The 17,374-nt window shown below is 32.3% G+C and overlaps 1 protein-coding gene across 1 annotated transcript; it reads left to right on the top strand.

The window, feature by feature from the left end:
* The first annotated feature begins 12,372 nt into the window (after positions 1 to 12,372).
* LOC141697357 (putative serine/threonine-protein kinase PBL9) lies at positions 12,373 to 16,776 on the top strand. The gene is made up of 7 exons (XM_074501678.1): positions 12,373 to 12,564; positions 12,800 to 12,899; positions 14,459 to 14,772; positions 14,961 to 15,096; positions 15,530 to 15,672; positions 15,797 to 15,920; positions 16,199 to 16,776. The coding sequence occupies exons 2-7, from the start codon at positions 12,848 to 12,850 to the stop codon at positions 16,633 to 16,635; spliced, it is 1,206 nt and encodes a 401-aa protein (XP_074357779.1). The 5' UTR covers positions 12,373 to 12,564; positions 12,800 to 12,847; the 3' UTR covers positions 16,636 to 16,776.
* Positions 16,777 to 17,374: the final 598 nt, after the last annotated feature.

Below are 17,374 nucleotides of genomic sequence, written 5' to 3'. Positions count from 1 at the left end.
ATGCTTCATATCGCGGATTAGGATGTGTACTGATGCAGCATGGTAACGTCATTGCATATGCTTCGAGACAGCTCAAACCTCATGAACAGAAATATCCTACGCATGATTTGGAATTAGCAGCGATCATATTTGCGTTGAAACTTTGGAGACATTATCTCTACGGTGAGAAATGCGAAATCTACACAGATCATAAAAGTTTGAAGTATATCTTTACGTAAAAGGAATTGAATATGAGACAACGCCGATGGCTGGAATTAATTAAAGATTATGATATTACGACCAGTTATCATCCAGGGAAAGCAAATGTTGTGGTAGATGCGCTGAGCAGGAAAGAAAGATTGAATTTGTTAACTTCATGCGAAGAATTAGCCAAAGAATTTGACAAGTTGGAAATCGAAATTCGTATTTCCAATGAATCTACTGAAGTTATCTACGCTATGATTTTTCAACCGGAGTTATTAGACATGATTCGCCGCTATCAAGAAGAAGTGATGAGTCGAGATGACGACTTAACTGGAGAAGAAATCACAACTCAGAAAGATAACGAAGCAATCCTACGCTTTGTATCAAGAATCTGGATCCCTAACGTACCAGAACTGAAAGAAGAAATGTTGCGAGATGCGCACAGTTCGAAGTATTCCATTCATCCAGGAAGTATAAAAATGTACCGCGATCTGAAGGAAAACTTTTGGTGGCCGAACATGAAGAAAGAGATAGCAGAATGGGTAAGTAAATGCTACACATGCCAGCTGTTGGATTTTTAACGCAGCGGGGTCAAGGTAAAACACTTTTACACACATAAAATCCAAATAAAAGCATATAAATCATGAATAAAAATTTGAGGGATCGAATCTAACCTTTAAAATTAATTCGGAGACAACGATCAGAGATCCTTAGCAGTTGCTCCTCAAGTGTGAAGCACTCCACCGGTATCCACCAAGAAAACGATGTTAAGGAGGAGGAAGGAGGTGGAGAGAATTGGGTTTTCCAAACTTTTTCGGTTTTCGGGTTCAATGTGGGTTAGAATAAAATAGGGTCTATAATAGTGTATTTATAGGCAAAATTTTCAGCTGAAATTTTCCCATAAATATTATTATTATTATCCCATTTATTATTCTCTTTAATAATTAAAACACCTTTTAATCATTAATCCTTTTTTCTAAACACTTTAGAAATAATTCTCTCTCTTGATTTAATTTCCAAAAATTAAATCCTTTAATTAATAATATTAAGAACTTTTCTTAATTAATTTATAATCAATTAAATCTCATTTAATCAATTATTAAATTTGCCAATTAATTATTTATTTCATAAATAAATAATTATTAGCCATTATTAATTAATTCTTCCACCATTAAATCATTCTCTTTTTATGGTGTGACCCTGTAGGTTCAATATTAAGCCGGTAGTAGAAATAAATAATAATAAAACTATTTTATCATTATTTATATAAATTTTCTAATTTATTAAATATGATTAATTAATTAATCACATTTATTCTACATCGTGAGGGATACTTCTCAGCATATCGCGACTATCCGGATAATATGAATTCACTGCTTAGAATACCAAGAACCTATTCAGTGAATAGTTACCGTACAATAAACTCCTTCTACCCTACAATGTCCCGATTAAATACAAGGCATGGATCTCGTGTCAAGCCTATCTAATTCAATCACTTGCTTACCATTTACTATGCATAGTTCTATGCAAATTTGAAACTCCTTTCTAATTTCATTTACTCTGGCCAGAGATTCCTGAACTAGCATAAGTGGATCAGCCTTGAACATTCGCTTCCTTCACTGGAACGGGTAGATCCTTTATTGATCATACACTATCTTCGTGTACAAATTCTTATACCCAGAAGAGCCCTAATAATTGTCCCTGGAGACTAGGAACTAAACCAAAGCATAGTTCAGTGTACACAAGATAACTATAATGACCTCAAGTCTAAGGATACTTGTACAACTATCACTCTGCGTACAACCGCTGACACGTGAGTGAACTCCATCAGTTGTTCAGCTGGGCGAGTCATGTTCAGTGAACTTATTCCATAATAAGCACCTACATACTAGCTATAGTGTCACCACACAAATATCTATGAGAACAGACATCCTTCATAATGAAGCAAGCATAGTATGTACCGATCTTTGCGGATCATTAATTACCAGTTAGTAATCCTATGACCAGGAACTATTTAAGTTTAGAGTTATCATCTTTTTAGGTCTCACTATTATGATCTCATCATAATCCATAAAAAGCTTTACTCTAAACTATGGTATATCTTATTTAAACACTTAAATAGATAAAGCCCGTAATAAAAACAAAACAAGTCTTTATTAATATCAATGAAATCAAAACAGATTACATAAAAGTTATTCCTAAATCCTAATACATGATTGGACTTAGGACATATTCCTTTCACCAGCGAGTTAAAGCGGAACATCAACGTCCGAGCGGATTACTGCAACCATTAGATATTCTAGAATGTGAATGGGAACATCTAGCGATGGATTTTGTGGTAGGAATTCCAAGGACTAAAGAAAATCATGATGCGATATGGGTAATCATTGACAGACTAACAAAGTCGGCACATTTTCTACCGATTAACGAAAGATTTTCACTCGACAAGCTAGTGCACTTGTATCTCAAGGAAATTGTGATGCGACATGGAGTTCCAATATCTATCGTGTCTGATCAAGATCCCCATTTCAACTCAAGGTTTCGGAGACAATTTAAAGAATGTCTTGGAACTAAACTAAACATGAGTACCGCTTATCATCCGCAAACCGATGGGTAAAGCGAAAGAACTATCCAAACAATTGAGGACATGCTACGAGTTTGTGCGATTGATTTCAAAGGGAGTTGGGATGAGCATTTATCTTTGGTTGAATTTTCTTACAACAATAACTATCACGCAAGCATTGGAATACCACCGTACGAAGCGTTATACGGAAGAAAATGCAGATCACCAATACATTGGGATGAAGTTGGAGAATGCAAGGTTTTGGGTCCAGAATTAATCCAACAGACTAAAGAAAAGATAGAACTTATTCGAAAATGATTGGATGCATCACAAAACAGGCAACGCAAATATGCAGATCAAGCAAGGAAGAATATGGACTACCAGGAAGGAGAGCACGTATTACTCAAAATATCACCATGGAAAGGATTGACCAGATTTGGCAACAAGGGTAAATTGAAACCACCATACGTCGGACCGTTTGAAATTTTGAAGAAAGTAGGAAAAGTTGCGTACGAATTAGCTTTACCGCCTCATATGCAACATATTCACAATGTGTTGCATGTGTCGATGCTTAAGCGATATAATTCTGATGCTAGGCATGTAATAGAGTATGAACTGGTAGATATCCAACCTGATTTGTCTTTTGTAGAATGGCCGATAAGAATTTTAGATCGGCAAAAAAAAGTGTTGAGAAATAAGTCTGTATCTTTAGTGCGAGTTTTGTGGAGAAACCCTATAGTTGAAGAATCAACTTAGGAACTTGAGAATGAAATGTTAGATAAATATCCTCATTTGTTTTCATAGCAAGATTCTGAGGACATAATCCTATTAAGGGGGGAAGCATTTAACGTCTGGGAAATTACGTCTGTATTATATCATATTTATAATAAATTATGTGTGTTAATATGTCATTTATGTGGAATTATCTGTCAAACCTTAATTGCTATTTGTTACGTGCATTCTGTGTCGTTCCGGTATTTTTAAGGTATTTTTCAGATTTGTTATTTTGCATTCATAGTTTTTATTTTAAACGTTTTACGACCCAAACCATGATTTTAAAGCAGGTGTTTCAAATAAAATAATGGGCCTTATTTTTCATCAAACAGCTTTTACCATCGCATTATTCTGAACATCTAGGCATTTTATAAATTTTCTCGTTTTACGAAAAATGACTTTTCCGGGCCCCATTGAGTGTTAAAAACCCCACAAAAATCACATTTTTATTTTTATCAAATTATAGGACTTTTATTTATACCATTTCTTTGTATTTTTGCATTATTCACAATTTTTGGGAAATTTTGGCATATATATTGTATATATAAAATATTTATAAATTAAATTTTAATACTCAAAAATTATAAAATTAGGGGCTTATTAATTTTAAAAAGTGTAATATTAGGGCCTTAATTTTTATTAGGAGTATTAATTTTGCTACTATAAATAGCCTAATAATTGTCTAATTATAATTAATTAATTATAAAAATTCTGTAAATTTTCTGGAAATTCTCTGAAGAACAAGTTGGGTCGGATTTCGGGTCGAGAATCAATCACTGATTTTGAACGTTTTCGGGCATCAAATCGATTGATGTTAGTATCCAAATTGATCCTCTCAATCTGTTCTTTCAGTTTCTGGTACAAAAATCATGTTTTGATGTGTTGTTTTTCAATTTCAATTTCTAGGGTTTATACCTGATTTGGTACTTTTAGATTCTGGAGTTATTTGTTGAAATTGATGTTGTAAATAGCTTTATTTGATGATTTATGATCGATTCCTGCAAATTAATTTTATAGACGATTGCTTGAATTGATTGAACTATATCTAGGGTTTATGTATTTTTTTGTTTGATCGCTTTTTATTGTAGAGATAACTGAGATATGATAGAGTATAGGGGTTTGATTGTGTGTGTTATAAGCTTTATTTTCATATATAGAACGTGAATTTTGATGTACAAATTAGTGAAATCGGATTTTGGCCGGACTTTAAGTCGGTTAGATAGGAGAACTTAGCCTGAGGGTTATTGGGTGATGTTAATGGTTGAATAATGTTTAGAACTGAATTTGGAATCGATTCCCAGTAAAAACGAGTACAAACGATTCGTGATTTGGCCTAAAAATAACTTCATCGGAATATGGAAAAACTCGTCGGAGTTTGATGGTTTTCACCGGAGAAGAAGATACATGCGTCGTTGATGATTGATGAAGACGGTGATGGGTTGCTGTGTTGATTTCAAATGAAATGGACACAAAAACGGAGCAAAACAGAGTCGAATTGAGGGGTAATTAGACTGGACGGAAAACAGGTCGGTGACCGGAATCCTCACCGGATTCTGAGTTCATCCCGACCCGTTTCCTGTTCTTAGTGACCCGGTTGCAACCCGATTTGCAACCCGGGTTTGATCTGTTTTTGTCAGGATTTGCTGTCTGACAAATGTTTCTACAAATTATTTTTATTTTATTTTTATTTTTATTTTAATTATAAAATCAGTTTTATTTATTCTATAAATTGATTAATTAATTGATTTATATTATAAATAGTTCTGAAATATTTTCTAAAAATCAGATTTAATTATTTTCTCAATTATTTATTATTTATTAATTATTTATTTAGTATTTATTAATTATTTAAAAATGATTAATCATTTTGATAATTAATCAAATAGTTTTCATTAAATCATAATAAATTTATTTTAATTCCAAAAATTATAGGAAAATCATTTTTAATTCTGATTTTTCTTAAATAATTATTTAAAAATTATTTTAGGGTTTAAAGAAATAAGTAATAATTATTCTTATTGAATAATATTGATTTATCCGTGTTTAATTGATATTAATTAGACCGTTAGTCCGATTCGAGCGAAACGAAAGCCCATTGACTCAGAAAAAAATGAATTATTTTCCTTAAAAATAATACTAGAGTCTAATTTCTTCTAGAAATTAGTTGACTTTATTACCTGTTTGGTTATCAGACGAATTGCGTGCCGAGACGAGTCCGAAAAATTCCGAAAAATAGGAAACGAGTCAGATAAAGATCAGTTGAGCGATCAGCGAGTTGATTTTGATTCTAAAAATTATTTTTAATTATAAAAATGTTTATGTGCTTATGTGTATTATATGGTTAATCGAGTCTTACTTGCTAATATATAATATTCAAGTCAGTCATAAGCACATGGGTAGACAATAGGAACGATGTGAAGTCGATTCAAGACGCAATTGAAGTACGAAATGACTAAATCAGTCTATTTCTCTAACAGAAGCTAAGCCAGCAAGGTAGGTTGAGTTGGTAATAGACGAAGGTGACATATTTGCAGTGAGTCGCACAGAAGGCAAGTTTTTTCCCTATTCTAATTTCAGAATAGTGATATTTCTTTATATTCTTATCACGCTTGCACTCTTTTGATTCTTTTGTTCATATTTCATTTCGATTCTTGATTTCTCCTTTTTATTTGAATTCATTATTCATATACCAATTGTTACTCACAAATATTGATATACTCTGGTGATTAGAATATATCAAAGCATACCGATTGTTCTGGTTGCTATTCCATGGACTGGATAGTGATACTTTGGGGATTAAGTTTACTTAATCCTAAGGACCGGGACATAACCGGATCCTTGAGATGGGCCGTAGTGCCTGGGTGCCCGACGGGATCTATATAGTGGAATATAGATCTGCACTGTATCCTGGCTGATCAGCAGGGTATAGATGCGAACTTGTGTCCAGTTTAATTCGTTTGTATTCGCCTGTAATGGCCTTCTTTCTATTCTCGCGGGGTTATATCTTTGCAGATATACCCAGATTATCGATTCACTAAAATTGCTTTAACACTGTTTATATTTTGCGGACTTGTTGAGCAAATTTTTGGCTCACCCCTTTTGTTGTTATTCACCTTATTATTTTCAGTTAAGAAGGAATATGAAACCCATCAGGACTCGAGTGGTAAAGAAGCGGGTCAAGCCTCGTGATCCTCTCATACCCAAGGTGTTGATCCCAATCCAGGAAGAAAGCTTTGAGTTGCCCGAACAGGTGGAGTGCAGATAGTTAGTGTGTGTGTTTGAATAAAAATTGAAATTAGTTTAAAACTAGTTAGACAATGATTTGTAATAAAGAGAGTTTGTAAGATTTTGAATTTGGTTTGTAATAAAGTAGTTAGTGGTTCTTGTTTTCATACTTCAATCTAAAAAGGTCTTGGTTAATATTAAAGGGGTTTAGATTCATTTTTTTTATTATTTGTTAATCAGATTTTACAGGTTTGGTAATTAGCTAGTAACCCCCGGACTTATACCCCGGGTCTGGAGGGCGTTACATTGCATATTACATGTGTTAGATGGATTTTGTGGGTACATTCATTATAGGCCCTCACGAGACCTTACTCGTCCACTAAGGCTACCTTGGGGTTTAAAGGGCTTGTTGCATATAACAAATGCAACCGTGATCACCTTACGGAAGTGGTATTAGTAATAGTATATAATTATAATTTTTACTCGAGGACGAACAAAGGTTAAATTTGGGGGTATTTGATACATGACCAATTTATAGATATTTTATGCTATGTTATACTTCTTTTAACCTTATTTTGTGATACTTTAGTCCTAAATAATAAGTACTAATTGTTATTTAACTTGGATGGATGCTAAGTCTTAATTTTCTATGTTTATAGGAAATTATGGAAGAACAAGGTGCAAAAGAGAATAGTATATGATAACAGAAGAATTTAGAGGAGTTCAGGACTTGAGCTGGGAGGCTCAGGGCCTGAAGAAATCAGTGAAAAAAAGCATATACCTTAGGACCTGAGCTTGGAGGCTCAGGGCCTGAGCAGAGCAGTGGCGAAAATTTGATAAAGCTCAGGACCTGAGGTTGAGGTTCAGGGCCTAAACCTGACGAAAATTGTAATCATATAGCTTTCCCAACTTATTTTGAATTCTCTTTTAGTTACCTTGTATGACCTTTAAAATCCCATCCAAGTATATATAAACATATGTATTAGGGTTTTAAGGAGAATATAATAGAGATATCCATTATTCTTAAGAGAGAAGGGAGAGAGGCAGCTAGAGAGCGAGATTGGGAGAAGGAGCGAAGGGATTCGTCCGGATTTCAAAGAAACTTTTCAAGTTGTATTCTCTATATTCAAATTCTTAACTCATAATTTGTGGTTTTAATATATATTTGTTTTCTTTATATATCATGAGTAGTTAATCCCTTAATTCAAGAGTTGGGTAGTATTCATTGACTTACTATGTTTGTTTGATTATATTGTGATTTTCTTGTTATTGTTAATTTGTCATTGAGCGCTTTATACAATTGGAGGAGTAGCTAACTTCTAATTGTATCTTTAGGAGTTATAACGAATCTGGAGAGGAGTTGTAATTCTAGTACATGATATGATAGACACAATTTAAGTATTAGATCGGGAGATTGAGATGAGAATTGTGAAACTTATAATCCTTGGATTTTAATAGTATGACCATGGGAGTGGCGTTCAATGGATACTTGTAGGCACTATAATCTATCTTGAGAGAGGATTTTATAAACTTTAGAATGATTGTTTTTAACAAAATAAGAACACAAATTAGACATTCATGATAGCCATTGAAGAACCCTGATTCTTGGATTGTTTTCTCTCATAGTTATTATATAGTTTTATTTATTTATTAGATTAATTAGTTGTTAATTACACACATCCATAAATTATTCTCCACACTTCTGAATTGTAAGAGATAAAAGACTTGAAATTAGTGTTGATATTAGTCCTTTTCTGAGAACGAACTTCTAAATATACACATCAACAAGGTTGCAATACAATTATTAATATATATCGTATTTTTTAAAATACCTTACGTAATATAGGTATTTTTGAAGAAACTATACCTTTCGCTTTTGGGGACTCCACAGGACCACATTTCGCTAGGAGCGAAATCACAAATTGAAATTACTGACATTAAACCTAGAAATAATATTTTTAAACAATAATTATAGAGCATAAACATTATTTCTAATGGTCTTTCTAGCTCAGCAGCTTATGTCTTAATCCACTGTGATTTTAAACAAACAGAAGTCTCGAGGATGGTAGTAGTGTAAACTGAAACAATCGTGGCTAAAACGACATTTACCTACTTCCATAAAGTGAAAATTTGGATTTATTCATTAAAATGGTAGTATTACTCAATGGTCGGCGTCGTGTATTAGCAAAATAAATCTATTTAAGGGATATCTATTTAAGGGATTTGTGGACGAATTAGTGTTAGGTTCGTTTACACGTTACACTACTGACTACTGTATTTTTGAAGAATTAGTGCTCATGAACTTTCTCTAATGAACAGGTGTTTTGATAAGTACCTCTCATGCTTTAAAACCCATTTCATCGAATAAAAACTACTCATACACATATGTAGGTAACCTTGTTCAGTGAATGAAGTGAATAACAATTTTTTTTGTTATTCACATTAGTCTTGAAAACACCCCAAATTACAAATGTAAATGCAAACATGATTTATAGTTCAGTAACATTCGCTACTAACTTGGACATCCACAAAAATGTGGTGAAGTTCAAATTAATATAGAAACTAAATTATAAATTTAAAAGGGGTAAACAAATTAAGTATTTACTCTTTAATTTAAAAAAATACCAAGAAAATATACTTATTAAGAAATTTTAAAATATATATATAATCGTATCGACAAAATAATTTTTTGACATTTATATGTCAATTTTGACTTGCGTTGCCAAACCTAAAAGAAATTGAGCGGTATTTCTCACACACTTGCTATTAGGGCTGAGCAGAAAATCGAAAAAATCCGAATCCGAAATCGAAATCTTTAAAAACCGTTAAAATCCGAATCGCAAAAATCCGATCCGAAACCGTAAAATTAAAAATCGAAATCGAAACCGATTTTCCGGTTTCCGTTATAGGTGAAAACCGAACCGAATAAATCCGATCCGAACCGATAATTAAAAATAAATAAATAAATAAAATATATATAATATATATATATATATATATGTTTTAAAAATTAATAGTCACGCCTCTTGTGTAATGCAGTAACAGTAATTAGACAACCTATATACAAATATGTAACTTTTCCCATTTTCTCCTTCTTCAGTCTATGAGTGCTCCGGTTGTTTTCAATTTTCAGTCCCGTTCTTTTCTTACACTTGGAACACACATTACAGTAATATATACAAATTGTGACAATTATTATGTGAATTGCAGGTTGCACTAGTTCTGAATGCAATATGTGTAGAATTTAGTTCTTCGGATTACTTTATTCGTAGAGTCGAGACCATAGTTTTGTGTATCAATAATTAGATTGAGTGTTTTTTCTTTAAACGATTTTATAACCGAATCCGATTTGATAAAAATCGAACCGAGATTTTTAAAACCGAAATCAAACGGGTGATTTCGATTGCGGTTGCGATTTTAAATTTTAAAAACCAATAATATACGGTTTCAATTTCGGTTTTATCCAAAACTCGCCCAATCCGTCCCGCACTCTCCCCTGCTTGCTATTGCCAAGTTGATTGCCAACCCGATAAATTGAGTACGTATTACATTCCCACACTCTAGTATTTTATGGTATGTGAATGGAATTAAATAAGCGGCCATTTTATCTTCGTTTTCAATAAAAAAAAAGGTACCCCTTGAGCGGGACAGCCCCCACCGCTCACTTTTCTTCCACCCTTTTTTATCTTCTCCCTTTTCTTGGACATGAACTTTGGACTTTATACATGCAAAAGGTCAGATCTAATATATTTTTGTGTAGTTTGGATCTTGTAAGATTTTAACAGGTTTAAATTATCTCCGCGAGTCTCCTAGCTCATTATTTAAAATAATATTAAAAAATGACTTTTAATAAGTTATTACATAAATTAATATATCAAATTTCAATAATATTTTTTATAATAATTCTTTATTCATACTTTATTAATAAATCAATTCCACTATAACTTAAGATTGTGTAATAATTGGTAGACAATCAAATTTTATTAATAAAAATATTAGTTAAGAGCTGCTAGTTGTTTTTAAAATAGGAGTGAAAAGAGACTTCTAGAGTTTTAAAAAGTCTCTAAGAATGTCTGGAGTTTCATTTTTAGTTATATTTTTTATTTTTAGATTTAAAACCATGTTTAAAGAGTTTATAAGGGATGCTCTTGTGAGACATAAATTGCTTGTATTGTGTGTAAACCTCACCATTCGGGTAGCGGTTTGATTTTCGGTTTGGATAAATTTCAAATTAAATTTAATTTTTGGATTTTGATATATTTGTAAATTATTATAATTAGATCAGATATAATTCGATTTGATTCCAATTCAAAATAAAATGAGACGAAATTCGCATTAAATTTGGATAAAATTCGTTTAGTATTAAATTCGGATCATAACTTCTTCATTTTTTTAATTTTTGAAACTTTAAATAATATTTTTAATATAATATAATATAGTTTTTTCAAACACATAATTATGCTATCATAAATATAAAATTATTTTAAGTATAAATTTTTTCTTATAAATAGGGAATTTTCTTTACGGTTAATATATACGAACGATAAGTTATGGCCCTTTAAACTATAATAACTAACCCGAACCAAGTTATATATATATATATATTTTTTTTAATTCAGGTTTATATCAAATCATATATTTAGGGTCATATTTGATTTGATTAATATATTATTCAGTTTTGATCGGTTTCAAAATATAATTGGATCTTGTATTTCAGATAATTTTCAGTTAAATTTTCAGTTCAGCCAATTTTCACATCGATTTAAATAGATTTTCGGATCATTATCAGATTATATAATTTGGATCTTGAATTTAATCTCCGTTCTATAAAAATTCAGTTTAATTATTTGTATACTAACTCATTTTGCTGAGTCGAATTTGTGTGAGATAAATGTAAAAAGTACAAAATGATATATACTAGCATAATAACAAAAGTTAGAAAAGTTCATGATAAAATTACCTGATATTGTAAAAATCGACAATTAGTAAAAGTTGAATAAGAAGAGTTAATGGGAAAAAATGAGATGTATTTAAATATTTTAATTATATTTTATTTAGGATATTTATTTTATTATTTATTTATAAATTAATATGTATTTATCAAATTATATAATTCATAATAATTAAAATTTATTTGCATTTCTAATTTATTTAATAATATATTTCTAATATGATGCTCAAGAAAATTTGATAATAATTATTTAAATTTTAAAATAATATACATCGTGTATCTTGTAAAATATTAATCAAGAAAATTAATTAATAAAATTGAGGATTTGTTGCATCCAAATTTTCAATTTGGCAAGCAAAGGATGTAAACAAGTGGTTTTAAGGTAAGTAACAAACAGCTAATAATAATTAGGTTTTAATTATACATAGAAATGATAGTCTAGTTTAGCATTGAACAGTAAATTTTCAGCAATTAACAATTTTAATTTAAATAAAACTACAACAAATTTTTTTTGAATATGGCCATAGATAAAGCATAAATAACTATTTCTAGCTCAAAAGGAAAACTTTCAAATCGGTTGCACAGTGTTGCAGATAAACTTTGTGATACTCATAAATACAACTAGTAGTTAAAAATATAGCAGCTCATCAACCATTATGTAACCCCATCCCCCCACTCTATTTATATCTCCAATTTCCAAAAACCAATAATTATCACTACCACCACCATATTTCTCTCTTTCTCTAATATTAAAAATCTCCTCTAGAGTCTAGCCACCTAAATATATTACTAGCCCTTTTTCTTTAATGAAACTACTATATCCTCCTCTTGCTCTATTGGGGTCCTGTTGATTTTCAGACAAAAAGAGGTGAATCATTTCTCTTGAGATTCTGTACTTTGTATATTCTTAACTCTATTCTTTGTACTTTCATCATGTGTGTGTTGTTTGCATTAGTTGAGTTGTGTGTTTAAGTAATAAACAGGACATAGTTCTTGCAAGAGAAAGATTGAACTTTTTAGTGTGTGTGTGTGTTCTTTTTATAGCCAGATCTATATTTGGCAGGCTAGTGAACACTAGTAAACCATTCTTTTTTTATGTGCAGGGATTGAAGAAGCAGACTAGAGTTTTCATTTCATTGGTTTAGCTTGAAATGGGTGTTTGCTTTAGTTCAAGAATTAAAGCCGAGAGCCCACATCACACAGGTACCTACTTCTACCATTCTCTGTTTTGTTAATTGTAGTAAAAAGTCGGAACATCGTTATTTGTTTAATCTGATTAATATATCTGTACAGTTTCATGCATATATATGAATTTGTTTGTATAATTCTATGGAGAGTGTTGATGCTATATACCTGAGTTTCTATACCATGTTAAGTTACGGCAAAGCTATATTGGAGGGTGTAAGAGTTGGTGGACTTAATTGGATCATAATATTATAAACAAGTGATAAACAACTAAAGCTTCATTGTAATTCAATTTGTTGAATATTCATTTAATCTATGTTGTATAATTTTCCCCAATGGTTTGTCGGTCCCAACCAAGAGTATAGTAGTTCTTCTATGTTACGCTTCTACTTTATTAATGGCATCCATCAGTTTGGGGTTGACCTTTCCTTAATATAAACCACACATGTGTACATATATGCACATTTTTTTTTCTTCCTTTCGAGCTCTAGATGATTTTTGTGACATTAAAAGGAACGCACAATACACCATCATTTAATTTCTAGATCTTAATTAATAATTTGAAAATTATTCTGTAAGTATTTGTATGTATAATTGTATGGAGGGTGTTGATGCTTTCGGAGTTCTGATATGATACCATGTTAAGTTACCGCAAAGCTATATTTGAAGGTGTTAAGAGTGGGACTTAATTGGATCATAATATTATAAACAAGTGATAACAATTTCAATTTGTTGAATATTCATTTAATCTATGTTGAATAATTTCCCTCAGTAGTTTACTAGTCCCAACCAAGAATATGTATGGTAGTTCTTCTTCTAAGTTATGATTCTACTTTATTAATGTCATCCATCAGTTTGGGGTTAACCGTTTCTTAATATAAACCACACATTTGTACATATATGTACATTTTTTCCCTTCCTTTCTAGCTCTAGATGATTTGTAGCGTTGGAAGGAGTACACAATACACCATCATTTAATTCTTAGCTCTTAATTAATAATTTTAAAATTATTATGTGAGCGTTCGGCGTTAAGCGGTGAGCGTTGAGCGTTGGGCGTTACGTATTTTCTTATTTTGGTCATGGAGTTGGCAAATTTATTTTCGACACTACTTTCCAGTTCACTCGTATGAATAATGAATGCTCATTGAATAATGAATGCTCATTCAATTGAAGTCAACATATGAAATTCCGAAACCATTTATATAAGTTTTTTCATATATGTCTCTAGATCGCTTTTGAATATTATATATTTTTAGGTGTATATATTCTAGATATGGTTTCGTAACACATTATCTATTCTTATTTTTTATATAGTTTTATCTAATCTAGTTGGTATATCAAGTAAAAGTAAATTTAGTGCTCTTTCTTGCTATATTATTGTTGTCATTTATAATTTTCTTGGGAAAGGTTAATTACAAGAAAGTTAAATACTCTTGCACTAAGCTAGTGTGCTCCACTCAAACCCTCGACCTTGGCAATCAAGGACAAGGGATCTCCGCCAGGCTAGGCCTTGCGGATTAGTTTATTTTTGCTATTTGAGGAAAAGAGTCTTATGCAGACAAGACATTGACTTTCAGGGGTGAATTCAAGAAGAGTTAGTTCAGATGGAAATGGACTGAACAGTTCAAGCATCAAGTCAGTGCCACCAACACCGAGGAGCGAGGATGAAATTTTACAATCTTCTAATTTAAAGAACTTCAGTTTTGCGGAACTCAAAACTTCCACCAGGAACTTTCGTCCTGATAGTGTGCTAGGAGAAGGAGGCTTTGGCGCAGTTTTTAAGGGTTGGATTGATGAGCAATCGCTTTTAGCTGCAAAACCTGGGACGGGCTTGGTTATTGCTGTGAAGAGACTTAATCAAGAAAGTTTTCAAGGGCACAAAGAGTGGTTGGTGAGTTGCTGAATTGTACTTAACTAGAGACACACTCAGTTGTACTTGCTCCTTTACGAAGATAGTCTAGATATACATAAATTGAAAGTACTCAGTTCTATTATTTGAGATTTTCTATATTTAGAAATGAATTGGAGTTCAATTGATTCTTAATGTGCATTAATATCTTTATTTCTCTGGTCATGTAGGCAGAAGTAAATTATCTGGGTCAACTCTATCATCCTCACCTTGTGAAACTAATTGGATATTGCTTGGAGGATGAACACCGTCTTTTGGTGTATGAATTCATGCCCCGAGGCAGCTTAGAAAATCATTTGTTCAGGAGTGAGTTCTTATTTCCCGATTGCATATTCATTTTAAGTGCCCCATGGACGAACCATAATTTACCGAGTGGGATGGAAAGATTTTGATAAATTCTAAACAAAATAAAATTAATTTTGTTACTAAACTTTAAAATTCAAAACATTATAGTTATGTATTACCAACATTAGAATATTTAAGCTCAAAATTATTAGCGAAATTAATCTAACACATTATTTAATTGCAAATTTATTTATATAAATTCCATCAATTCAACTATTTTTGAGAGGTAAAAGACCTTACACCTATATATAATGCATCCTACAAAAATAATTTTCTATTCCAAATATTTTTTATATGCCTGGTTTCGGAGGTGCAGCCATCACACGTTCACCCTGATCCTAATTCGACAAAGGAGCCAATGTTTTGTGATTTGACTGGGAGTAATTGTTGACAGGAGGGTCATATTTCCAACCTTTGTCTTGGAATCTTCGTATGAAGGTTGCTCTAGGTGCTGCAGAGGGGCTTGCTTTTCTTCACAGTGCAAAAACAAAAGTTATATACAGGGACTTCAAAACTGCCAACATATTACTTGATTCAGTACGTGGCATTTAATTTAGCTAAAATATATAATTTGAACTGTTTTTTTTATCATGTTTTGTACTAGACATTTTTTAATACTCTTTGCGGTTCTGACAACACTTCTGCACTAATAAAATAACAGGACTACAACGCAAAGCTTTCTGACTTTGGGTTGGCCAAGGATGGGCCAATTGGTGATGAAAGTCATGTCTCTACCAGGGTAATGGGAACTTATGGATATGCAGCCCCGGAATATTTGGCCACCGGTATGATATTATAAATCATTACCTTCTTCTGTTCCTTTTAAATGTTTCTTCTACTATACAGACACCGTGTGTATATACTGTTTATGCAAAAAAAATATTGTTTTGGTCAACCAACTCTGTCCTAAGACTATATGTTCCCAAGTGGCTTCAAAGTGTATAAGGATGAGAAATTGCTGCCATTTTGCTGGTCTGTCTGTAGATCGTGAGAGAAGTACAGTTTCTCATGGCAGTTTGAGTGGTTTGCAAGTAACTAACTCAAAGTATTAAATGTTTTCTAGGTCATTTGACTGCTAAAAGTGATGTATATAGTTTCGGCGTGGTACTTCTTGAGTTGATAACTGGCCGACGAGCTATCGACAAAAATAGGCCATCTGGAGAGCATAATCTAGTGGAGTGGGCTAAGCCTTACCTTGCCAACAAACGTAAAATTTTCCGCATTGTCGACAATCGTCTTCAGGGCCAATACTCTTTAGATGTAGCCCATAAGGCAGCCACCATCGCCTTAAGATGCATATCAACAGACCCAAAGTTCAGGCCGCACATGAATGAAGTGGTAAAAGAGTTGGAGCATCTTCAGAATTCGAAGGCAACAGAAAAAACTCAAAGAAGTCCAAACAGCCAGCAGAGGTATCGTAGACGAAGTACTGGGGATTCTACAAACGCAAAAGCCGTTGCATATCCCAGGCCTTCAGCTTCCCCTCTTTATAGCAAGTAAATCAAGTACCTAATCAGCCTCAAGTTTCCTTAATGAACATGTTGTACTTGGCAATTATCTCAGGATTGCAGAAGTTTACATGTATTTTGTTTCACTGTATAGTTGTTTTACTATATTGTTAATCTAAATAGAGTTTCTGCACATTTGTTTTCCATATCTTTGTTAGTCCCCTGTTTTAATATGCAGTGGAAGCTGACTCCTTAGGATGCATCATAAAATCTTGTAGGCCATGAATATTTACTAACTAGAGACCTTAAACTTGGTGCTCTGCACAATATATAGAGTCCAAGGAGTAAAGCTGTCCATGAATGGTTGTCAACATGTTGGAGACCTTTCTTTTTTAATCACTTCTTTCCAGTCATACCAGTAAACAATTCTAATGATTTGACACTTACATCCTGATGAATGTTTTATATACAATCACTTTTCATTTTCACTCCAATGTCCCTTCTCAAATTCATCATCTATCTACCTTCTTTTTTATTTATGTATTTTCGTGGTTTATGTGGCGTGAAAGTATTTTCGGTCTTGATTTATGTATACAAGCCTATAACCATGATTTTAGAAGTACAGAACGAAGGATAAGACTTTTAAGTCACACTTAAGCTTGCATATTAGTTGCTTCAATTCCAGTCTAATATTTTCCTGCATTGTGTAGTTCATCAGCAAATGCAGTGTATTTATTTGTTAAATGTACAGTGAGGATCATACAGTCATCCCAGACTATGCTAGTCTTCAG

Source organism: Apium graveolens, chromosome 11 (assembly GCF_009905375.1).
Source record: "Apium graveolens cultivar Ventura chromosome 11, ASM990537v1, whole genome shotgun sequence".
Lineage (NCBI taxonomy): Eukaryota > Viridiplantae > Streptophyta > Magnoliopsida > Apiales > Apiaceae > Apium > Apium graveolens.
Note: the sequence above shows the minus strand (reverse complement) of the source record. Positions and strands in the feature narration are given on the sequence as shown.

Bases quoted from the DNA above. Each gene is read 5' to 3' on its own strand.
- LOC141697357 (XM_074501678.1), top strand. From the start codon at position 12,848: ATGGGTGTTTGCTTTAGTTCAAGAATTAAAGCCGAGAGCCCACATCAC. The intron at 15,097-15,529 runs GTGAGTTCTTAT...AATTGTTGACAG, and splicing joins AGAAAATCATTTGTTCAGGA to GAGGGTCATATTTCCAACCT. The intron at 15,673-15,796 runs GTACGTGGCATT...ATAAAATAACAG, and splicing joins CCAACATATTACTTGATTCA to GACTACAACGCAAAGCTTTC.